We start from the raw sequence: 25,000 nt of genomic DNA, 5'->3' as shown, positions 1-25,000 counted from the left end.
ATTTTCTGAGGAACAAATCTATTCTAAAGTGGTAGATCTACGTGTGATAGGAGCAGAGAACATTGACACAGTGTTTTGGCGGTCGGAAAGTGTTTGAGTGCAAACAGTTACGAAGCGAACACTCTACAAACTCTCTACCATTGAGCTACCGCGACCGGTATTACTAAAGAAATTTGATTTAACGATGTGACTTTTTCAAGAAAATTGCTTTCCCTTACAGTTCTTCTCTTTTGTTACCCTGAATTGATCCTTTACATTTCACTTTCATTTCTGTCGGTATCTCCAGGCATTATATTATACGCACTATATCAAGATTCATATTAACAACTGCATCGTGTTCATGAGGAAATGGCTACCATTGCAAAATGTAAAAATATCAAAGGCAAAAACCATTGGAAATGTAAATATTCTGGTTTGAAATTAACACCGAACATAAAATTTCTGAATAGTGTGTAAGATATTGGAGAGGACATCAAAGAAGCTGTAGCATTCAGTCACGAGTGGTGTATTGTTTTGACCTTGTTCAGACATTTACAGAGTAATATTTTCTTTCTTTCAGTGTGTTTGGATAACAGTCATTGTTTTTGTCCGCCTGGAATGATTGGTCAATGTCAGCATGGCCATACTCATAGCTGTGTGTGTGCACTACCAACAGGTATCTATACAAAATATAATCAAATAAGTTGCTGTCCTTTAAAAAGGACTGCAATTCGTGGACCATAAGCATGAATTTCTAACAGAAACTTAATATCCTAGGTTGGGATAAATGTCTTTTGAAATGGATTTTGTTTTTAAAATCTTGAAACATGCAGATATTTCATTAAAAGTCTCATTGCTAGACCGTGTCTGATCTAGAAGGGGCTGGTTGAATATTGAATATATTTTCGGGACGACCTGTCCTTTCTTCAGGACGACAGAATATCTACAAAGAAATGAAAGCTGAATAAACAAAATATGTAAAACAAACACACAAAAACAAGTTAACACTAAAACTAAACTACAGAGGCTGAGAAAAAACTGAACGTCTACTTATTGAAACTGCAGTTACATAGCTTGAAAATACGGATGTATATTAAATTGCTGTTATAAAATTTAGAAATTCATTTCAAAATTAAGGATTATCTCCCTCATGCATAGCTCTTATCCTTGGACGAATTTGGCTCCACTTTTTTGGTACGCTGTTTTTGGCTATATTTAGCTCTAAAACTTCATAGTTATTTCGGATTTCCAACATTTCGGTTGAGCATCACTGAAGAGACATTATTTGTCGAAATGCGCATCTGGTGCATCAAAATTGGTACCGTATACGTTTTACATGAAGCAATGAAAGGTCTTTTCTGAACAGGGGTCTGAACTGAACTGAATTAATCATCTGTGACGCAAGATGAAGTTACAACAAAGAACGGTTTAACTAATGATTATATAATGATGTGTTTTGTTAACTCGTTCTAATGACGGATCATTATACGTATTCTGAAGCTTTATCACTAGTGTAGAACTGTAATGAAAAATAAGATATGAATAAATAAACAAATGAATAAAATATGAAATAGAATAATAAGTAAATAAATATTGCTGTTGAAGTATAGTAATAAAGTGTAAAGAAATGAGTGGGGGACTAAGTATGGACATTATAATGTAAATATATATGAATTAGAAAAATATGGAAAAATTTACCGATAATGATGGTGCTGTTTTAGAGAGTATAGACGGCGAATAAAAAGTGCAAAACAGACAGAACAGTACCGAGTAATAACTAGTGAAAGCTAGGTCACTGTAAAACAGACAGTACAGTGCAGAGTAATGACTAGTGAAAGCTAGGTCACTATAAAACAGACAGTACAGTACATAGTAATAACTAGTGAAAGCTAAGTCACTGTAAAACAGACAGTACAGTACAGAGTAATAACTAGAGAAAGCTAGGTCACTGTAAAACAGACAGAACAGCACCGAGTACTAACTAGAGAAAACTAGGTCACTGTAAAACAGACAGTACAGTACAGAGTAATAACTAGAGAAAGCTAGGTCACTGTAAAACAGACAGCACAGCACCGAGTACTAACTAGAGAAAACTAGGTCACTGTAAAACAGACAGAACAGCATCGAGTAATAACTAGAGAAAGCTAGGTCACTGTAAAACAGACAGAACAGAACCGAGTGATAACTAGTGAAAGCTAGGTCACTGTAAAACAGACAGAACAGAACCGAGTAATAACTAGAGAAAGCTAGGTCACTGTAAAACAGACAGTACAGTACAGAGTAATAACTAGAGAAAGCTAGGTCACTGTAAAACAGACAGTACAGTACATAGTGATAACTAGTGAAAGCTAGGTCACTGTAAAACAGACAGTACAGTACATAGTGATAACTAGTGAAAGCTAGGTCACTGTAAAACAGACAGTACAGTACAGAGTAATAACTAGTGAAAGCTAGGTCACTGTAAAACAGACAGTACAGCACCGAGTACTAACTAGATAAAGCTAGGTCACTGTAAAACAGACAGTACAGTACAGAGTAATAACTAGTGAAAGCTAGGTCACTGTAAAACAGACAGAACAGCACCGAGTAATAACTAGAGAAAGCTAGGTCACTATAGAACAGACAGAGCAGCACCGAGTAATAACTAGAGAAAGCTAGGTCACTGTAAAACAGACAGAGCAGTACTGAGTAATTACTAGAGAAAGCTAGGTCACTGTAAAACAGACAGAACAGTACTGAGTAATAACTAGAGAAAGCTAGGTCACGTTATTCTGGTCAATCTCCTCGTACGAAGTACTGAAAATCGGGGATCTTTCAGATGACACCTAAAAACCGAGATCATAATGTAATTTACTGCGTACATGTAACTAACTATAACTGCATTATTAAGTCATTATCTTTATTTCAGTACCAACAACTGAAAGTAAGTTTTGACGGTTTGAATATTCTATTAAATGATAGAAATGTTTTTATGAGCAACTTAATTCTATAAAGTTTTTAGAATGAGAAATATATCATTAGATCGACGCGTACTTACTATTTCATTGACTCAAAATTGTAATTGATTTTTCATTTTAGATTTTGAGTTGTTCGACATGCTTTTGTGTTTTTTCATATTTCACATGATAGAGAAAAAGTTGGTAGATATCAAAGCATGCCATAGAATAAGATATGTTATACTGCATAAACATTTTCGGTTAATCCTCCATGCATGGGGTGGACAGGGTAACAATATACATAATCATTCTCTCTTCTATTTTCTCTCATCCTCTCGTCTTTTTATCTCTCTTCTCTTTTCGTTCCTCCCTTCCCAGCTAACCCCTCCTTATTTCCTCACCACTCTTTTCTGACCTTTTCACTATTACCATGGTTGTATGATATCATTGCTTATTTCTGATTATCTAAATCGTTGTACAATTTTAAGAAAAGCAAGGTGGCCAAATTTTTACCACATTGTAGTTTCGTTTATGGTCTCAAATTGAAGTGCTACTCCTAAACAAAAACTGATAAAATGTTTTTTTCTGTAGGTACATCTACTTCTGGTAAGTTGTTTTTTGGGGATACATGCTCCATTTCTGTGAATGGTGATGAAATATCATTAACTTCTTTATTATCTTCGTGAATTTAAATGTACTTGCTATGCATTCCACGGGTTTCGTACAAACTTTTTTCAATCTCAGATTCTATTGTGGCTTGGGCTACTCTACACTGCCAGAGTTTAAAGCAGTTTGATTTCATTAGGGTAAATAAAACGACTACAGTCATTTTGAAATGCAAAATGCTTGAAAAGATATTTTCAATGTTCGTATAAGAGTCCCAGTACCTGTCGTGATAGCGAAGAGTGAGAATAATGTATAGATAAATTAAAGAATTCCTCTGTATATCTGGGATATGTGACAAAATGGTGGTTGACTTGCAGTTCGAAGTTTACTATTGTTTAACAGTAGTGTAAATTGTTTACTATTGTTTAACAGTAGTGTAAATTGTTTACTATTGTTTAACAGTAGTGTAAATTGTTTACTATTGTTTAACAGTAGTTCAGGTAACAGTGTGGGCACGTCTCTGAACGCTAACCAGGTCAGAAGATTGGCGAAGCATGATTGTGCGACACCACAGACAAATTTCATTCCACGATATCTATCCTTATTTAGCATCAATGTCAGATACGTATGCACATGCATGTCGTCTGTAAGAGCTTTACCGTGAAACCTTGTCATAATAACGTTGGTATCTTCCCGAATCAATAAAGGATGTTCTTCTGTTATTTATTAAATGCCAAATCACAAAATAAAGACAAAAAGTTGCAGGGTGTAGAATAAATGCGTTGGAGTGAAGAATGTATCTGATTACGTTTATGCTGAAAAGTTTAATACATCTTTCTAATTCATCATTCATGTAACCGCGTAAGATTTTGATGCTAGATTTTCATTGTATGATTGTTTTGCGTTTTTCAATGAAAATTAAATGTTATATATATATATATATATATATATATATATATATATATATATAAAGGTAACGGGATATATCATCAAGGCAAATCCGTGTACACGTGTATCTGCCTACGAATATAAAGTATTACTGCTATAATGAATTGTTTCGATTATGACATAAATTATAATATAGTTGTATAATAAAATACGTAAAAGGATAAATGAAGTGATAGAATATAGCAAAAATAAGGCAGAACACCTGACAATCTGAAGAAATAATGTACCATAAACGACAATTCCTTGTACGTTGTGGAAATCAAGGCCCCTATGTCAAAATGTGGGATATAATTTCCACACAGCAATATATAATTATATAAACAGGTCAACAGGAGATGCTTACTCTTCTTAGACATCTGATTCCACCTCTGGTATGTCTAGGGGTCCGTAAATTACCCTTCACTTGATTTTGTATCCTTTATAGGATTGATTGTTATCTTCATTGATAGTATAGGTTACATTTTATTCCCATTTGGTTAGAATAGCTAAAGTCAATTAAGAAATGTCTTGATCATGTAGCATTTAATCGAGTACAAAATATAAGTAGAATTTTCATCTCCTTTATAGTATATTGTAATCCTTCATTAAAAATGGCAGTGCTGTATTATGATATGGAGAATCGTAAATTAAATGTATGTTATGCGATTTCTGTGTTTAGTATGAGATGTATATGGTATGGTATGATTTATGTGGTGAAAGATAAGAATGAAATGGCTGTAAGACAACTATCAACTCATCAACAAAAATGTCATCTGCAACACAGTCCACTTCGGCAGTGTCATCTATTGAAATGTTTTTATTTACATCAGCATCAAATGATATTTCATCAACAGCTGCAACAACAACTGTACCCTCATCAACAACAAAACTATCTACACTTTCACATGCGGCAACACGGCCTACAACATCCACTGCTTCTTCAACCACTGCCAAGTCTACCATACCATCATCAACAATGTCTTCATCAACATCAGCACCACAGGCAGTGTCTTCATCAGGTATATATCAAAATAGATGTAACAGCTGTTATTTTGTCAATCTCTCGACGTCAGAGGTGAAAGTCGCGGATCATTCACGGCGGGTTTGACCGGTCAACAGGGGATGCTTACTCCTCCTAGGCACCTGATTCCACCTCTGGTATATACAGGGGTCCATGTTTGCCCTACTCTCTATTTTGTATTGCTTATAGGAGTTATGAGATTGATCACTGTCCATTATCTTCGCCTTTCATACTTTCTTTGTTTTATATTTTCATAATGCAAACATTTTCAGGAAATTTATATCGTGTTCTATTTGATCTATCTTGTTTCTTTGAAAATGACATAGGTTTTCATGGCAACTTGAAAGGTCGGTGATTTCACCGATAAATATATGCATATAAAACAGCTTAGGTTTTACATGTATTACTGACAAAAAAATGCTATTTTCTCTTTAAAAATTGTCAGAGTTTTCGAGGAATATGTAACATGAAATAAATGACTAACTTTGTTAGTGTTGCTACAAATGAAATCCAAATTGAAACTTTCTATGTAGTCTGGCCTATCGATAGATACACTTAACTTACTTATGACTAATTATTTACAATTTTACAATGTTAGTGACATGACTATGGTACACCGGTAGAGATGCAGAAGAGATTGGGATGATTTCCCCTTGATCCAACAGATCATTATTTCTTTTTAAAGGTACAAGAAAGTGTCACGTATGTGGAGATGATAAAAACAATATCACGTGCGATATGACGTCAATTTACATGGGAAGTTTACAGACATGCGCGTCAGGGAAAGATTTCTGTATGACGGATATTGTCCATAATGGATATCAGTATCCATACACCTATAAAAGGTACAGAGAATATTTACGTGTTCTTCATAATCTAACTTGGAGAGTAGACGATAAAAACCTTAGGACATATTTCAAAACATATCGAATGCAAAGGTTGTGAAGGATTCAATGCTTGGATTTTATTTACTAGGTGTGTGACTGAACAAGAATGCCGAAACAAGTGGCTACATCAGACGTCAGACCAGGAGTACTGCATGAATTACGGCGGTGGACCAATGACTGGTCTGTACAGCTGTCACTTCTGTTGCGTGTCGGATGGATGTAACTCCAATCAAATTCCGGATAAATCCACTTTCTATGTAAAACCTTAGTGATGTTCATAGAAAATTATATTTTGTCTTTCATTAGTAGATTTTGCATAATTTTGTTTGTTTGTTTGTTGTACAGTTTTAGAATCTCTGACTCGTGTATGAATGGGTATCGTACACGATCATCGATATGATCATCATAATTCATAAAAAATACAAGATTATATCTTAATACATGGATACATTTCACAAAAAACAATAAAGATGGAGGTCAAAACTATTCCAAGTACCAGTATTGTAAAATCAACAAGGAACATAGTCAAAACCATTGCACGTATACTGTAGGTCCGCATCTTTTATGAAAATAATTTTTAAAAAGGCAGTGAAAGCTATTGCACTCAATGTATGCACCTTTAATAGAAATTAAAGTTTTTTTTTTTAAAATTATTACGAAAGCCCAGAAGGCTCATTCGAGATTCGAACTCGTTAAAAGATAAAGCTTCTGATTGGTTATAATTTTAGCCATAGTTTATTGAGTATTCTGACTGGTTGATTCATTTATTGAATCTCGAAATTCGAATCTCGGATTCTTGAATGCCAATCGAATGAACTTTCTGTGCTTTCGTAGATTAATTTGCTATACGGTTTCAGAATTTTTTTCACATGGGGGGCGAAATGGGTGTTGAAAAACGAAGTGTTTCTATTATATAGAAAAACTTGGTTCCCAGAACTCCTCTCACATTTTATGCATTAGCAAAATCATCTTTTGAGAGATGATTAGTGACATCTTTTAGATGTGCAATCATTTTTCCGAATTTTCTTTTTCACATTGAGGGTCAAATGGGATGGAAAAACGACGAAAATCTCAACCATTTGAATATGTTAAAGATATCTGAACAATAAAAAAAACGACGAGGTTGGAATGACCCCGGGGCACTTGCCCATCTGAATACTCAATGCATCTTGGCACATGCAACAAGACTATATAAGTATATGGTATAGAGTATGTTAAGACAAGTACGACGGAGAGCATATTACTGTCTCATGACAGCATCTAGTTTTATCATGTCTTAGGATGGATAGAAACAACAAACTTTAATGTTCGTGACGTCACAATGCTTTATGTATAAGCACAATAGACATAATTATGTATTTTAATATGATATTATTGATTTCCAGATACCATAAACCTGTGGATTTTAAAAAAAAAAAAGATAATTACTAGAATTGTTTGTATATGTGTTTTTTTTTTAAATACAGGTTTGAAGCAATTCTGTACCTTACGTTATACCACAATAATAGGATTCTATTTGTAACGCATAATTCGATTGGCATCACCCTGAAAATACTTTATATTATGTAACCGAACATAGTATTGGGATACGTCCCCGTGTAGTTCAGTACGGCATTACCTTTTTTCTCTTTCTTGTCCTCCGTTTTTAGCGAACGGTGGGGATGTTATTTTGGATCTGTATAAATCTTATAGGAGTTATGAGATTGATCACTGTTTGTTATCTTCACCTTTTCATTTATCAGATGACGTCACGTCACATTGACATGTGGATCGCGATCAGTCACATGCTTATAATTGAAATGTACTGTGTCGGATTTAATTTGCGACAATGTTGCATGCAATGGTAATTTTTTTTATACAGAACCTTCTTGTCTTGGTAAAGCAGCTTCCCATCGTCTTCTTTGAGCCAAAGAAACCTTGCCGTAACGCTGGATCGCTTTAACTGACTGAAATCCGCGTTTTCCCCGCATTTCTGAATTTCAATGTGTCAAAAGTGTCTCAGACGACAACACTATGTTTACATTGCCGAAAAGTAATTAAAGTCGTAAAATTTACGCGATTGTTTTTATTTCGAATCTAATAATATTTTTAACTTAGCTTATGTAAAATATATCTATAAAATTAAGTGCAATGAAGATATTATCTTATATGTACTCAGAATCAAACAGTAGATGCGAACGACATAGGATTTATTTACGTCATTCGGAGTTGCGCGGTAATTTCAAAATCGTCAGTCCCGTACATCCTTAAATGTTGTATTCATTAGGTAAATATATTCATACTCAATCAGGCTTCATGAAGTATGCCGATGTAAAGCGTGGCAGTTAATGCCTCATGTATTTTCAAAAATGAAATTGATTTCATAAATAGCTAGTTTTTTCTCCAATTCCTGATTCCCTTTGTTTTCCTTTCTGAAATTCTGAAAGGCACGATACAGAATGGGAGAAAAACTAGTATCTGATGAGCAAAATCACTAATGAATAAAAAGACAGGTACATTTTTAGCTGATGAACAAAAACACCTTTATCTAAAGTACGTATAATGAAGTTTCCTCGCATACAATAAACTTTGTAATGCATATATACTGAAATGCAAACGTTCAGAGTTGTACAGCTAGAAAAAGGTGTTTATTTTGATAAGCTTTTAATTCTATTTGTACAGTTTTACTGAATGAGTGCTAGTAGATTTGTAAATTCGTCAATAATTTAGTTAAGAAAGTCCAGTTGAATATTGAGAACTGTAATAGAGAACAAAATGACCCGTTAAAGACGTAACAATGGCATTGAGGATTAACATATAACAAAACAAGGACGTTCATGTTTGATCCGCCTAAACATTAAGTATAATCCCTCAGGTTTTTAATCAGTTTGACCCAGATTTGTTACGGTGTTTTGAGGTTCTACCAACTTTGGTCACTGGGACTTTTAAATGGAGACTTCAAAACGATCATTGCATAATGTACATGTAAATTAAGACATAGTCCTTAAACGAAAGTTCTGCCAAGGGAAAGGAAATGCAATGGTACAGAAATCACAGCATCTCTGATATGGATAGGTTGATGAAATCTGGGTTGAAATTCTCCATTTGCATCTGGTTTTAATCTGGCTTGAAAGGAGTATTCTTTCCAACAGTCGACAAGAAAACATTTTCGTTGTCTGATGAACCAATCGTCTTAATTTTGCCCGGGAAAAACCCTCCATTTTGAGAAAATCTGCTTATTCCGGAAACATCAGAATATTTTCGTACAAAGGGATGAATTCACGAAGTCTATATGAAAGAAAGAAATGATCTGAACTTAAATGCATCATTGTATTAGAGCTAAACAAGCTGTAAATATGTAGCGCATTGGTAGTTTATGAATAACTACTGCTACTATGCTTATCACTTCATTTCCATGTTATCAAATTTTTTGTACATGTGGATTGAAACAAAAAGAGCAGGAGAGTTCCCCCCACTGTGTTGTGTATATCATGCAAAAAATGACAAAACTTTTGAAATTAGTGTAAATCTATAATAACCGATAAAATGATATGAGTATCAATTATTGAGTATGTGCATACAAAAAACCAAACGTGAATTGTACGTACTTTTACAATAATTTATACGGTTGTATTTTTTATTTTCATCCATCGAATCTATAATTGATACCTAGCTTTACAGTGATCCTTACCCGTGAAATTGATAAACCCTTGGTTTGAAGTGTCTATTTCCTTGAACAAAGACTCTATTTCGGCGATTGACAAGGTGTCGTCTTTGTAGCTCAGTACAAATTTCATCTCCTCCAGGGAGATTTTCCCGTCACCGTCGGTGTCGATGACGCTGAAGGCGGCGATCATTCTCTCCCGTTCTATATCTATTGACACGTAATTTGACTTCATGATGTTAAGGTATTCCTCCGCACTTACAAAGCCGTCCTCTGTTCATGATTAATAGTTAAGAATTAAATATAAATCTTAATTGTATTTTAATGATTTATACCATACATCACTCATAATTTTTAGACTACGAACAGTTCAACTATTACACCCCCCCCCTAAAAATGTTAATTTAAGCGATACATGTATACCATAACAACATAAAATCATCACTGTATATCTACAGTTGCGTGGTAAAAGTCGTAAAATATCATATTTGATTTTAAAATTAATGATATTCTATGAAATATATTTTGGTTAGATTTCCCACTTTTATAAGCATCCCCGCCATAAATGGCTGAAATATTGCCAAAATGGTGTTAATCCCCATACAATCAATCAATTTATAAGCCTTTCCAAACATTTCTACACAAAATGCATATCAAATTTCCTCTCTTTTTAATCAGAATAATTGATACTAACTATTGGTGTCCGCCTCCCTCCACCAAGTCTCCAGTTCTCTCTTGGTCGGATTCAGACCAATCAGAAAAGCCGCATCCCGCAGTTCTTTCTTCGATATTCGTCCATCCTCGTTCACGTCCATGATTTTAAAGCTGTTCATTATTTCTGTCAGAAAGAAAATATGCTTAGGAAGAAAAGAAAGGGATTTGTTATTGAATATTGCCATAAGTTCCGGAGTGCTCTCTCTCTCTCTCTCTCTCTCTCTCTCTCTCTCTCTCTCTCCATTTTTCATGATTTACATGTAGATTAGAACTGTGTTTTACAGTCGTGGCTAATAACATGTATTGCCGTCAATAGTTACGATAAATTGTGAATTCATAATAGTTGCAATTCTTTGGAAAATTTTTCAAACATTCTGATTGAGATTTCTTTAATGATCTTTCATTTCTAGCATACTTTGAAACCAGGGAGAATGTATTGCAGTTAATTCAATAAAGTATCTTTTAACAGTTTCATGAAATGAGTTATCACAATCTTGAATGTCTGTAGTGCTTTTGCGCTTGAAAATGAAAAAGGAAGATAACGAACCGTGATCAATCTCAAAATTCCTATTAAGAATACAAAATTAAGAGTAGGGCACACACGGACCCTTGGACACACCAGAGATAGGATCGGGTGCCTACATGAAAGGTGAAGACAACAAACAGTGATCAATCGAATAACTCCAACAAAGAATACAAAACGTGGATAAATCATCTGTTTTGAACAATTGAGTCTTCCTTTTCACAAATGATCTATTAACCTAATTACAACAAATAGTTTTAATGTCACCTTGAAAATTTTCTTCAGACAAGTCCTTGGGTTTCCTTGGCTTTCGAACGTACGCTGAAAGGGACTCCTTCCTGCGAGGCTTCCTCCTGGATCGAGAGATTTCTATGGTGTCCAGGCCAGGTGATACCTCTTGCAAAGTGCACATGGCAGTTTGTTTTGATATTCACAAAGGCCGAGATGGCAAAGAGCTAATACGATTATCCGAGAAAGTAGATCTTGGTCGATTTATATACAGCCTTTTACGTAGGAAATTATGGTTAAGATGGGATAATATTTATATTACCGACCTTGTTAAATGAACTGAACACCATTTGGGTAGGATAACTTTGAAAGAGACAACTTAATCAGTTTTCTTTCAGACTGCACGAATTTTAATCTCTTTTAAACAAATGCCGGACAATCCAGTCAGACTGAGTGGCGCGGGTAATTTTCGCCTTCATTGTTTCACAGAGAAGAATTTTAAAAAACTGACCGCGGATTTGGAGGACCAGCTAAATAAAGTGCGATAGAAATAGGTAGGTTTTATCACCACTTAGGTGTGACGGATCAATAATGCCGCAATCTAAGTTTGAAAGTTAATTCAATTAGTTTCATTATTAGATGTCGTAAGTACAATGCAAATTTAATTAATTGCAATCTGAATGTCGAGGTTGACTTAGATTTATAATACGACAGCCTCGAAGTTTGGTGTTTTTACTTCCTGGTGTGTGTAGTATTAGGTTTAGGACCTCCTGGTGTGTTCAGTATTAGGTTTAGTACTTCCTGGTGTGTGCAGAATTAGATTTGGTACTTCCTGGTGTGTTCAGTATTAGATTCAGTACCTCCTGGTGTGTTCAGCATTAGATTTAGTACTTCCTGGTGTGTCCCGTATTAGGTTTAGTACCTCCTGGTGTGTTCAGTATTAGGTTTAGTACTTCCTGATATGTTCAGTATTAGGTTTAGTACTTCTTGATGTGTCCAGTATTAGGTTTAGTACCTCCTGGTGTTCAGTATTAGGTTTAGTACTTCCAGGTGTGTCCAGTATTAGGTTAGTACCTCCTGGTGTGTCCAGTATTAAGTTTAGTACCTCCTGGTGTGTCCAGTATTAAGTTTAGTACCTCCTGGTGTGTCTAGTATTAGGTTTAGTATCTCCTGGTGTGTCCAGTATTAGGTTTAGTACTTCCTGGTGTGTTTAGTATTAGGTTTAGTACTTCCAGGTGTGTCCAGTATTAGGTTTAGTACCTCCTGGTGTGTCCAGTATTAGGTTTAGTACCTCCTGGTGTTCAGTATTAGGTTTAGTACTTCCAGGTGTGTCCAGTATTAGGTTTAGTACCTCCTGGTGTGTCCAGTATTAAGTTTAGTACCTCCTGGTGTGTCCAGTATTAAGTTTAGTACCTCCTGGTGTGTCCAGTATTAGGTTTAGTATCTCCTGGTGTGTCCAGTATTAGGTTTAGTACTTCCTGGTGTGTTTAGTATTAGGTTTAGTACTTCCAGGTGTGTCCAGTATTAGGTTTAGTACCTCCTGGTGTGTCCAGTATTAGGTTTAGTACTTCCTGATGTGTTCAGTATTAGGTTTAGTACCTCCTGGTGTGTCCAGTATTAGATTTAGTACCTCCTGGTGTGTCCAGTATTAAGTTTAGTACCTCCTAGTGTGTCCAGTATTAAGTTTAGTACCTCCTGGTGTGTCCAGTATTAGGTTTAGTATCTCCTGGTGTGTCCAGTATTAGGTTTAGTACTTCCAGGTGTGTCCAGTATTAGGTTTAGTACCTCCTGGTGTGTCCAGTATTAGGTTTAGTATCTCCTGGTGTGTCCAGTATTAGGTTTAGTACTTCCTGATGTGTCCAGTATTAGGTTTAGTACTTCCTGGTGTGTCCATTATTAGGTATAGTACCTCCTGGTGTGTTCAGTATTAGGTTTAGTACCTCCTGGTGTGTCCAGTATTAGATTTATTACTTCCTGGTGTGTTCAGTATTAGGTTTTGTACTTCCTGGTGTATTCATTATTAGGTTTAGTACTTCCTGGTGTGTCCAGTATTAGGTTTACTACTTCCTGGTATGTTCAGTATTAGATTTAGTACTTCCTGGTGTGTGCAGGTTTCGATTTAGTACTTCCTGGTGTGTTCAATATTAAGTTTAGTACTTCCTGGTGTGTTCAGTATTAGGTTTAATACTTACTGGTGTGTTCAGTAATAAATTTAGTACTTCCTGGTGTGTTCAGTATTAGGTTTAGTACCTCCTGGTGTGTCCAGTATTAGGTTTAGTACCTCCTGGTGTGTTCAGTATTAGATTTAGTAACTCCTGGGGTGTCCAGTATTAGGTTTAGTATCTCCTGGTGTGTCCAGTATTAGGTTTATCATCTCTTCAATAAGTAAACGTTTATATAAATAAGATATGAAAATATTACTACCCGGAAAGAAATGTGTTGCACGTAATCAGCACCCACACACAGAGTGAGATGGCAAGGACAGATATTATATACATGTACTAGCTATTCTAATATTTCCTGAATGAATGTGACCTTTAGATATGGCCTTGACTAACATTTGTCCCCCATTTGGAATGTTCAAAAGAAAAGATGAACGGATGGACAAAGCTAAGACTAGACGTTCCCTAAAAGTCTCTGGTAGCATAACTAATAAACCGTGTAATTGTTCATTGATTACCGTATCAAATCTAGCTATCATAGCGAAACAAAATTATGTATGAAGAAGGGATGAATAAAAAGATGCGCGGAATTAGTATTTGAAACATGCATGTTTAATATCACATACACAACTAAATCAATAGTATGAAAGGTGAAGATATATAACTTTTACTGACAAACGTAATAAATGTAAGTATATACATATACTGAAAAAATCATATCTATATCATGACAGGTGAAGATAACAAACAGTGATCAATCTCATAACTCCTTTAAGCAATACAAAATAGAAAGTTGGGCAAACACGGACCCCTGGATATACCAGAGGTGGGACCAGGTGCCCAGGAGTAAGCATCCCCTGTCGACCGGTCACATCCACCATGAGCCCTATATCTTGATCAGGTAAACGGGGTTATCTGTAGTCAAAATAAGTGTGCCAAGAATCATATGGATTGTCAACTAACAAATAGCCATACATTTATGATTTGTATTAACAAAATATCATCCAAAACACACACCATTAAAAAATAATGATAATTCTAAACAATTTTCCATCTTATATAATTACAAGATACCCCCCCCCTCCCCAACATATATTCACAAAGTATCATCCCAAACACACTCCATCTTGGAATCACAAGGCATATTCCCAAGCATACTCCATATATTTACAAGATTACCACCTATCCACCCCCTACCTTATAAGCACAAATATCCTCTTAAGTACACTCCATGTTATGATTACAAAGCCTCATCCTAAACACACTCCATCTTATAATCACAAGGTATCCACCCAAACACATTCCATCTTATAATCACAAGGTATCCATCCTAACACACTCCATCTTATAATCACAAGGTATCCACTCCAAACACACTCCATATTATAATCACAAGACACCCATCAAAACACACACCATCTTATAATCACAAGGTATATACCAAAACATACTCCATCTTATAATCACATGTATCCTCCAAAACACATTCAACCTTATATACAGAATATCCACCCAAACACATTCCATCTTATATTCACAAATATCCTCCCAAACACACTCCATCTTACATGTATATTCACAAATATCCTCCCATACACACTCCATCTTTTAATCACTGAATATCCACCAAAACACATTTCATCTTATAATCACATTATATCCACCCAAACACACTCCATCTTATATTCAGAAATATCCACCCAAAGCACACTCCATCTTATAATCATAAATATCCATCCAAACACACCCCATCTTAAAATCAAAAGATATCCACCCAAACACACGCCATCTTATAATCACAAAGTATCCATCAAAACATACTCCATCTTATAATCATAAATATCCACCCAAATACACTCCATCTTATAATCACAAATATCCTCTGAAACACACCCCATCTTATATTCACAAATATCTTCCCAAACACACTCCGTCTTTTAATCACAAAATATCCATCGAAACACATTCCATCTTATAATCACAAATATCCATCCAACCACATTCCATCTTATAATCACAAATATCCAACCAAACACACTCCATCTTATAATCACAAAGTATCCACCAAAACATACTCCATCTTATAATCATAAATATCCACCCAAATACACTCCATCTTATAATCACAAATATCCTCTGAAACATACCCCATCTTATATTCACAAATATCTTCCCAAACACAAATATCCACCCAAACACACTCCATCTTATAATCACAAATATACAACCAAACACACTCTATCTTATAATCTCAAGGTATCCACCAAAACACATTCCATCTTATAAGCATAAATATCCACCCAAATACACTCCATCTTTTAATCACAAAATATCCACTGAAACACATTCCATCTTATAATCCCAAGATATTCACCCAAACACACTCCATCTTATAATCACAAATATCCAACCAAACACACTACATCTTATATTCACAAGATATCCACCAAAACACACTCCATCTTATAATCAAAAGATATCCACCCAAACATACTCCATCTTATAATCACAAGGTATCCACCAACACACTCCATCTTATAATCACAAGGTATCCACAAACACACTCCATCTTATAATCACAAATATTCATCCAAACACACTCCATCTTATAATCACAAAACATACTCCATCTTATATTCCCATGGCATCATCCCAAACACACTCCATCTTATAATATGAAGTAAGTACACATTTCATAATCCAAAATTATATACATATTGTTTGATAATGTTATTCATCTTGAAATATTTTCAAAACCACTGTCTGCTCTAAATAATTGTACCGGTTTAATCCCTTCTAGAAAAAGAAGTTACTTGGTGGAAAGGTTCCGACAAAATGCAAACATCATCTGAATATGGAGTTGCACAACTTGGAATCAACAAAATCTGAAAGATAGATAAATGTGATAAATGACGAAATCATCTATAATGTTATCAATCTCCAACAACCTGTTTCCACAAATATGAAATACGCTGATGGCCGTGTTCGATTGATCTTTACAATTTATTTTCTACATCTATCAGTCGAGCTACATCGAAAGCCTGAACACAATTAAATCCTACCTTTGTAGTCAATATAGCCTTTCCCTAAAGTATCCGCTTCTGTAAACATAAGGTCTGCTTCCTCTTTTGTGATAGAACTGTTGTTGTGTGTTAATATATTGATAAAGTCCACTCTGTAGATGCAGCCGTCCCCATTTTTATCTATGACTCCGAACGCCGCCTTCAGACGCTCTTTCTCAATATCTATTGACGTGTAGTTGGATTTCATCACGTTAACGTATTCGTGAACGTCAATGAACCCATCATCTGGTATAATATTAATTTCAACTATTCAGATGTGTTCATGATGATAACATCCTATATTCTTTCATGTAATGAATACAGTATAGACATGAATATATTGAAATTATGATGAAAATTATGTTACTTAATTAAGGAATAATTTAATAGTGAAGTGTACTATTGGGTTATATAGCATAACTTGGTGAAAATTGCACAAATAATATTCGCAGCAGTTTATGAAAAGCGAAACATGCACCAAGGTATTTTATTACTCAACAACATACTTTAGTAGCAGATTCATTCCTTATAATTTAACTTTTCACTTGATAAATGTTTTTCACGGCTGAATGACTTTATAAAGGATTTACCTGTTCATATTAATTTCGAGTTGTTTTAAACTTCCAAATCTGTGACTTTTTAAATAACGATCCACACATTTGTTGATTAACCCATATATCGAATAAGCTATCCTGAATAGATACGAAAATTTAAAAGACCAGGTAACATTGCTAACCTTCCTGTATCCATATGTTACAAAGCAAAGTATGCCACAACTTGATGATGGCTGATACTACCTTAAGTAAAGTTCTACAACTCCTGACAGTTTTGCTAATCAATGTCACAAAACAAACACCTTATTATAATAAAAACACCCCATATGGCCTTCTCACGTGCGTATTATGTACCGTTTACGGTACTCTTATTAATGTCTCTATGTGGTTCATACCCATTTAACAGTCTCGCTATACAATATTAGTGTCTATAAACTTCCTCCTTGCCTTATTCCCCTGTGGGATTCCCCGTGATACTTACGACACTGCCTTGGTATATAATAACATTTAGCACTGATATGTAGTAACCACTACCACGCCTTACTATATCTGGGTGGTCTCTACACAATAATGATTCCTGCTCCCCTCCATCGTGCTTTTAGAAATTTTTGTTTGGGTGTACAATAAAACAAACTACACAATAACACTTACTATTGATGTCTGCTAATTTCCACCACGCTTTAATGTCCCTATCTGTTGGGTTCATTCCTATGAGATAGGCAGCTTCTTTCAGCTCTTGTTTAGATATTCTTCCATCCTTATTAGCATCAATTAGTGTAAATGTGTACAAGATATCTGCAAGTATGTTATAAAAACTAAATTTCTACGTATCAAATAAACGAAGGTGAATGAAATGCTGTTCAGTTGGAGCTGGTTGAGACTAGTTGTGTTAGAAGTGCCTCTGAGACGTTAATAAGAGATGAATGAGGTTAAAGGACACATCTCGTGTTTTCAAAGTATACAGAATTATATGCATTTTGTCTTCCTTATGCTTATAGAAATTAATTGTAATAGTTTGTTCACTGAAGTATTGCGATAATTAGCCACAATATGGACTTAAATCTAAGCCCCGATTTCAAAAAGCCTAGTTAATTAGATAGGTAGTCACGTGGTACAGTGACGTCATATGCGACCTTCGTCGATCAACTTGTTGTAATAGTAGTGTTAGATATTTTTTAAAACTCGGGTTTTAGGGGCCTAATTTATTTACCATGGATAACATTTATTTCGATGTTGACAAATTTCCCGAGTCTTATATCTTTTAGCCACCAGTGCATACAAATAGCGACCCAAATGTAGCGAGGAAAGCGAGTATGAAATCTGCATAAATTTGCGAGTAAATAATGTTTACATGGGATCACTGTCTAAACACTATTTGGTAATGCCATTTCTGTAAACAACTGTAATTAGCGTTGTTGCTTTTCTAAAATAAACAGAGCAATTATTATTAAATTTATTTTTGGAGAAGTTAGATAGGCCTAAATTATAATACGATTACGTACATGTAGCATTGACAACTAGGCCTACCGTCACGGGTGCATTTCGGGAAAAAAAATATAATAAAAATGATCAAAGTTATTGTGAAAATCACAATACTTTTAAATTATTTTATTCAAGCTCAATTTTATTAATCATTATTTTTTGTTATCTACACATAATAATGACATTGTTACTTAGGAAGTGGGAGCGCGGCGTGCTGTTGTTGTAAACACGTACGCGTTCCTTTAAAAAAAAAAAATGAAAGCATTATAATTCAATTCAAAGTTGGGAAATATCATATTTTATTATTTATAATTGAAAGTTCTATTATCTTTTATCTTTAAATTTCTTTTTTAAAACTACCAGTTGGTAGACACTGCTAGCAAAGTTCTGCCTATATGGTGTTACAAGGTGAAGGTCAGTTGGTGCGAGTGTGTATTGAATTTGAGAGCAGAACGGAAAGCATATGCGGTAGGCCTATATGTAACAGTGCGAAGCTTCGATAGAACCATTTTCTCGCAGTTTATATACGTCTTTGTCCAAGAGCTTGTTTGAAAAAGTATAGGGACAAATTCTACTGGGTTTTTTTTTTATGGCAAAGTCGTTGTGCCAACAAAAAATATTCACGTCTTGTCCCTCATACCTTCCTTCGAAAATTGAAAAAAACACAGTCCAAATCATCTCTACTGACAGCAAGTACACCCTTAAACGGCACAAAACACCCTAATGCAGTGTTATATACAAGCCGTTAATGTGATAATTGTTTGTTTGTCAATTAAATCTAATCTGTTTATGAAATGGCTAACAAATGTTTTCAAATCTTCTCGCTCGAGGTCGCATATGACGTCACAGATAATGGCGCGTAAAATATCGAAGAAAATATGCATATCGCAAGATTTGAATTTCATCGCAATCAAACTCGAAAACTACGCAAACTGTTTCTTTTAAAACACATGTAAAGTAGTTTTAGGCATGAAATGAATTAATTTTGCTGAAAAAATTAAAAAGTTTAAAAACACGAGATGTGTCCTTTAATAATGGTTTTTGATGGGTGAACATTTTCAATGTTACACCCAGATACATGAACTATTTGTTTTATTCTACTGAATGCCATACAGATAATCTATACGGTTTCTTTAAAAAACAAATCTAGATTGTCATAAACATGCAGCAAGAAAATTTATACATGATGCAAATTAATTCAAAGCTAACAAGTTCAAAATGTTACTTTCTGCAATAGTTACACCGTACATACTAGATAGCCAATTATCGTTTGTTTCTTCTATTTTTGTCTATTGTTTTGGTTTCATTGATTGCCTTTCTGTAACGCACGGCAAAATGCATCTATTTTAAACATTCAAATGACGTCTTTCAACACGGTGCTTTCAGAGTGGACGGTGAACCGTATGCACATCAATTTGACGCATATGATATTTTTTGTCATAATAGCACCCGTTGTCAAGTAATTCTTCCCCGTTACTATCTGGAGGGTACTAGTATTTTTTGGCTCACAGGAAGACTAGTTTTTGAAACATTTTTCGGCCAATCAGATGTGAGTATTTTACATGAAAGTATGATAGCATATATCGACGTGGATAATGTATTGAGCATTAATCAGTTTTGTCCATCATTATGGTTAATATCGTTTAAAATATTTATACATCGGGTACTGAATTTGTAGGGTTATGGGACTAAATTGTATCTCTGGTACTTTCACACTTAAAAGTAAAATCTCAAAGGAAAGAATTTACATGACTGGTGATATTTGATAAATGGTGAATACATTTCAAATCAATCAAAATCATTTATGAATGGTTAAAGTACAAGGTCGTGTGATTTTAGTAATACTTTTTAATTTTTGAACTTTGTAAATCAGTCCATGCGTAAAGTCCAGTAAACCGCAAATCATTGATATTTCATTCTTCTGAACAATGCATATAATTCTTGAGACTACTGAGATTATAAAAATACTAAAATGTGGTAAATTTCGTAAACAAAAAGCACAATGGTACCGACTTGATAGAGATAAAATAACAAAGAAAAATCCGAATTAAGGAATTTTGATTTATATTGTTTTGAAATAGATAATAATATTTTACAAAAGACTTTATAACCATGGATATATGTTATTGTCTACAATATGTCATCGTCTATAAACGAAGTTGTTGTCTATATAGAGTTACTGTGCCTACTTCTTTTATGCTGGAATTTTAAAGATCTTCATTGAAAGGTACAACTGCCATCCAACCGACTTTGTAATGAATTGAATGGGGATGACAAATATCTTATTCAGAAACGCTACACTCCAAATGATCAATTCTAAAGAACTTACAAACGTAGTAATGTGAGAAATGTGAAATCACGCAATCTAATGATATATATAGTAAATCTTATACATACTTGCAAACTGTTCCTCCGTCAGTTCCCTGGGCTTTCTGATTTTACTAGCATATGGAGTAGCAGTAATAGTCAATCTTCGCCGTTCCTTTCGGTGCACCTCTCCTGACAAGCTCAAGTCCATCTGATCATTATCGGACACATTGTTTTCCACCTCAGGACTCTGCTCACGCGACATGGCAAGAAAATATTCTCAACGTCAAAATAGTATCCAAACACAAAGAAAATGCTGCTTTAAAAAATCCTCTCAAGATAACTTTGTAAAATGAATGGTTTGTTCTTTCAAATCCGAATGACTAGTTTTTCGTTTTACCATCGAAATACATTGTGTATAAACACAATTCTAAAATGGACATATCCTACTTAGAAAGATTAATCCAACTTATAGTGTGTTTCTATGTAGAGTGCTTTCTTCTGTGTGTTTAAAAGGTGTCAAACAGGTGTGCAGATTACCTACTTCAAAACAAATGATTAAGTAATTAGTGCTAGAACGCTAGTACTTTTATATAAAACGATAACAAGGAATCACTACAAGTATGTTAGTGTGTTACAAATCCAAACATGCATATGGAAGCAGCAAAATATGAAAGTGTGCTGCAAAACAACACGGAATAACTATAAACTATGTTACTGTGCTGCAAACGCTTTGCGTGGAAGATGCCAAAAAAAACCGAAATACGTAATTGATCCATTAACATATTCGCAGTACAACTTCCGTTGTAATCATGATATAGACCAAATTTGAGGCTAGATCATCTCAATTTTGAAAATCCATGAGGGTATGAATTTCGATGCTACATGGCGACGTATTTTATGAAGCGTGTTATCGCGTATTTTATGAAGCGTGTTATCGCGTATTTTATGAAGCGTGTTAGCGCTACATGAGAAGTATGCCGGTAGGGAGTGTTGCAGGTCATACCTTCAGGTATTTGAAAAATGAAGTTTATTTTTTATATTTACACTCTAATTTCTGTCGGAGTCCCCATCCATTAAAATTGATATTCTATATTTATCGAGATTCATATCTGCAATGCATTCATAAGGAAACTGTTTCCATTACAATTTGTAAAGATATTATCATAAGCAAAAACGTTAGAAATGCAAATATATCTACTGAATACGCACATTGAATTCTCATACGAACATCCTCCAATGATTAGAAAATCATACATGATTTGATGATACATACATGTACGTTACAACAAAACCAAGAATATAGGAAGTGTGTTTTATGAATGATAAATCAATGTCAGAGATAACAAACGAGTTCACTGCAAAATGTACGGTGAGTAAACTGAATCATTAATTTTCTTACTATATGTTGTTGGTTGTTTGTTTTACGTCCTGTCGAGAAATTTTCACTCATATTGAGATGTCACCAGCTGTAGGTGAAGTACCAATAATTTAGACCTCAGTATGCTTAGCGCTCAGGGCCACAGCAGTGACGGTTCTTTAACGTGCCAACGCCTGCCGCGACACAGGGAAGAAAATGTTTACATTCTTAATTTCATGATGTTTAAATTATTAGTGTAACGTGTAGCGGTCACCCATCCAAAATTTTAGAAAGGCATGTTTTTAATTCCTTTTATGAGTATTTGTTAGTAAATTCTCTAATTACAAATTGTCAGTCTGGTTTTAGGCCAAAACACTCATGTGAAAGTACTCTTATTTCTCTGGTAGATAGATGGTTTAAAAATATTGATGAAGGTAAACTTACTGGTGTACGTTTTATAGACTTACGGAAAGCATTTGACACTGTCAATCACAAGGTTTTATTACACAAACCCAAGTCATTTGGTATATGCAATGATACTTTTGAATGGTTTAAATCATATCTAACAAATCGTACACAGAGAGTTATTTGGAAAGGCAATTTATCGGATGAAAAAAATGTAACCATTGGAGTTCCACAAGGCTCTATTTTAGGCCCATTGTTTTTATCCTGTATATTAATGACTATCCACAAGCACTGAAACATTCTCATGTAAATATGTATGCAGATGATACTTCACAAGATATAACAGATAAGTCAGTGGAAAACATTGAGTCAAAGATGTGTGAAGATCTTCAGCGCAGTATAATGTGGATTAAGGAAAATAAATTAAGCTTAAACCTGTCTAAAACTCAATGTATGCTTATTGGATCGGCACAAAAATGATCAAAGTATCGAAAATTAAATTTAGTGATAAATAACCATGTCATAGAATGTGTTCAGGAGTCAAAATTACTTGGTATTATTATTGATGAAACTTTGTCCTGGAAAAGTAATATAGAATCACTTATGAACAAGATTTCCAAGAAAATTCGCATTTTAAGAAGAATAAGATATTTTATGTCAAACGATGCGCTGCTGAAGATTTTTAATACTATGGTTTTTCCACATTTTACATATTGTTGTACTATATGAAGCAATCCAAGAAATGCTGAAAATGTGAATAAGCTTTTTATATTGCAAAAACGAGCTGCAAGGGTAATTCTTAATATCAGAAATTTTTAAACTCCATCTAACTGATTGCCTCTGTCAGATTACTTTGTCTATAGAAAAGTCATTTTAGTGTATAAAGTTTTACATGGTTTAATGCCATATTATTTAAATGTTTTTAAATATGTATCAGAAGCCAGTCAGAGGCAAACTAGAAATTCTAGTTCAAATATATTGTATATATTCAGGGCAAAAACAGAATATTTTAGAAGATCTTTCAGCATTTCAGGGAGCACAATGTGGAATGCCTTGAGTGAAAATATAAGAAATTCAACAAGTGTTGTGTGTTTTAAGAGAAATTATCTTAGAGATTGTCACCATACTTTTTAATCTTCATTTTGTTCCTATTCATCTTACATTCATAATTATTTCTTTTAGTTTATATGTATTCTACTTCTTTTAATCTGTGTTTATTTTACTAATATCTGTCTGTATGTATGTTATATGCAGGACCATATTGAAAACTAGCGATATCGCTAAATATGTAATCCTGGATAAATAAAGGCTTTATTATTATTATTATATATCCAAGAGCTGATCACGCTCGCTGTTGCTGAACTTGCGTGATCAAGAGAGAGACTCTACCGCATCACTAGGAAAGCTAGATCCCTATAGATAGGCAGTACAAGTTCCCTCTATACTGTCCGCTACAACAGTATCAAAAGGACTACTATGGGTAAGATTCAGTAGACATGGCCAGGGTTGCATTTTTAATCCGAACAGGGCCCGATTTTTCGAAAGGTGGTTAACTTTAACACAGTGTTAACTTCTGTGTTAAAGTTAACCATGTGATTAACTGTTTTTCAAAATGCGAATTTGTGTTAACATTGTGTTAACTTTAATCCACCTCCAGTACCTGTGTTAAGTCTTAACACAGTGATTAAAAATGGCCCCGACTTCATTTTCTGTCCGCCTCAGACCAAAAATCTCAGACATTTTGAGGTGTGTACTGATGCTGAACTATGACGATGTGTTGTTTATGTTGTCATAAATTGATGTATTCCTCAAATCTCATGAAATTTACCTAAGGGGAACAACTAATGGAAAAACTAGTACAGTTGGATGATGGTGTTACACTTTTCTGTCAGTGGCAATATCTTGCACGTATCTATAAATACTTTCGGCATAAACTTTCAATGGGGTCGGGGGATCGGGACGGGGGGGGGGGGGGTGGGGGTGGGGGGTGGTCCATAAAACTAGTACTATATTCACTTAAATATGAAACCTGTAACAGGACCCATGCTTAAGATGTGATTTTATCTATTTTTTGGCTTTCAAATGTCAAAGTGCATGCAGGCCCTTAGGTTATGATGATAATCTCCATTGAAAAACAACTTTAAAAACATTATCATCTGCACTGGCCTTGACCTTTTGAAAATCCCTTGTATCATTTAAAACTG

At 34.6% G+C, this 25,000-nt stretch overlaps 3 protein-coding genes across 3 annotated transcripts in view; 1 reads left to right on the top strand and 2 right to left on the bottom strand.

The window, feature by feature from the left end:
* Positions 1 to 6,681, top strand: part of LOC125646857 (mucin-2-like) — a 26,031-nt gene extending 19,350 nt beyond the window's left edge. The window contains exons 16-21 of the mRNA XM_056141935.1: positions 560 to 655; positions 2,888 to 2,902; positions 3,507 to 3,521; positions 5,303 to 5,467; positions 6,155 to 6,314; positions 6,445 to 6,681. Coding sequence (XP_055997910.1) covers positions 560 to 655; positions 2,888 to 2,902; positions 3,507 to 3,521; positions 5,303 to 5,467; positions 6,155 to 6,314; positions 6,445 to 6,625 — 632 coding nt within the window. The 3' untranslated portion in view covers positions 6,626 to 6,681. The remainder of the gene's footprint in view (positions 1 to 559; positions 656 to 2,887; positions 2,903 to 3,506; positions 3,522 to 5,302; positions 5,468 to 6,154; positions 6,315 to 6,444) is intronic.
* A 3,310-nt stretch (positions 6,682 to 9,991) lies between these two features.
* On the bottom strand, positions 9,992 to 11,673 carry LOC125683213 (uncharacterized). The gene is made up of 3 exons (XM_048924099.2): positions 11,504 to 11,673; positions 10,694 to 10,837; positions 9,992 to 10,272 (listed from the first exon to the last, which is right to left on the bottom strand). The coding sequence occupies exons 1-3, from the start codon at positions 11,646 to 11,648 to the stop codon at positions 9,992 to 9,994; spliced, it is 570 nt and encodes a 189-aa protein (XP_048780056.2). The 5' UTR covers positions 11,649 to 11,673.
* A 2,599-nt stretch (positions 11,674 to 14,272) lies between these two features.
* Positions 14,273 to 21,296, bottom strand: LOC125647260 (calmodulin-like). The gene is made up of 4 exons (XM_048873951.2): positions 21,122 to 21,296; positions 17,894 to 18,037; positions 16,689 to 16,934; positions 14,273 to 16,511 (listed from the first exon to the last, which is right to left on the bottom strand). The coding sequence occupies exons 1-4, from the start codon at positions 21,294 to 21,296 to the stop codon at positions 16,471 to 16,473; spliced, it is 606 nt and encodes a 201-aa protein (XP_048729908.1). The 3' UTR covers positions 14,273 to 16,470.
* Between the last annotated feature and the right edge of the window lie 3,704 nt (positions 21,297 to 25,000).

Source organism: Ostrea edulis, chromosome 6 (genome assembly GCF_947568905.1).
Source record: "Ostrea edulis chromosome 6, xbOstEdul1.1, whole genome shotgun sequence".
In the NCBI taxonomy this organism is placed as follows: domain Eukaryota; kingdom Metazoa; phylum Mollusca; class Bivalvia; order Ostreida; family Ostreidae; genus Ostrea; species Ostrea edulis.
The sequence above is the reverse complement of the archived record's forward strand: the minus strand, read 5'-3'. Positions and strand labels throughout refer to the sequence as shown.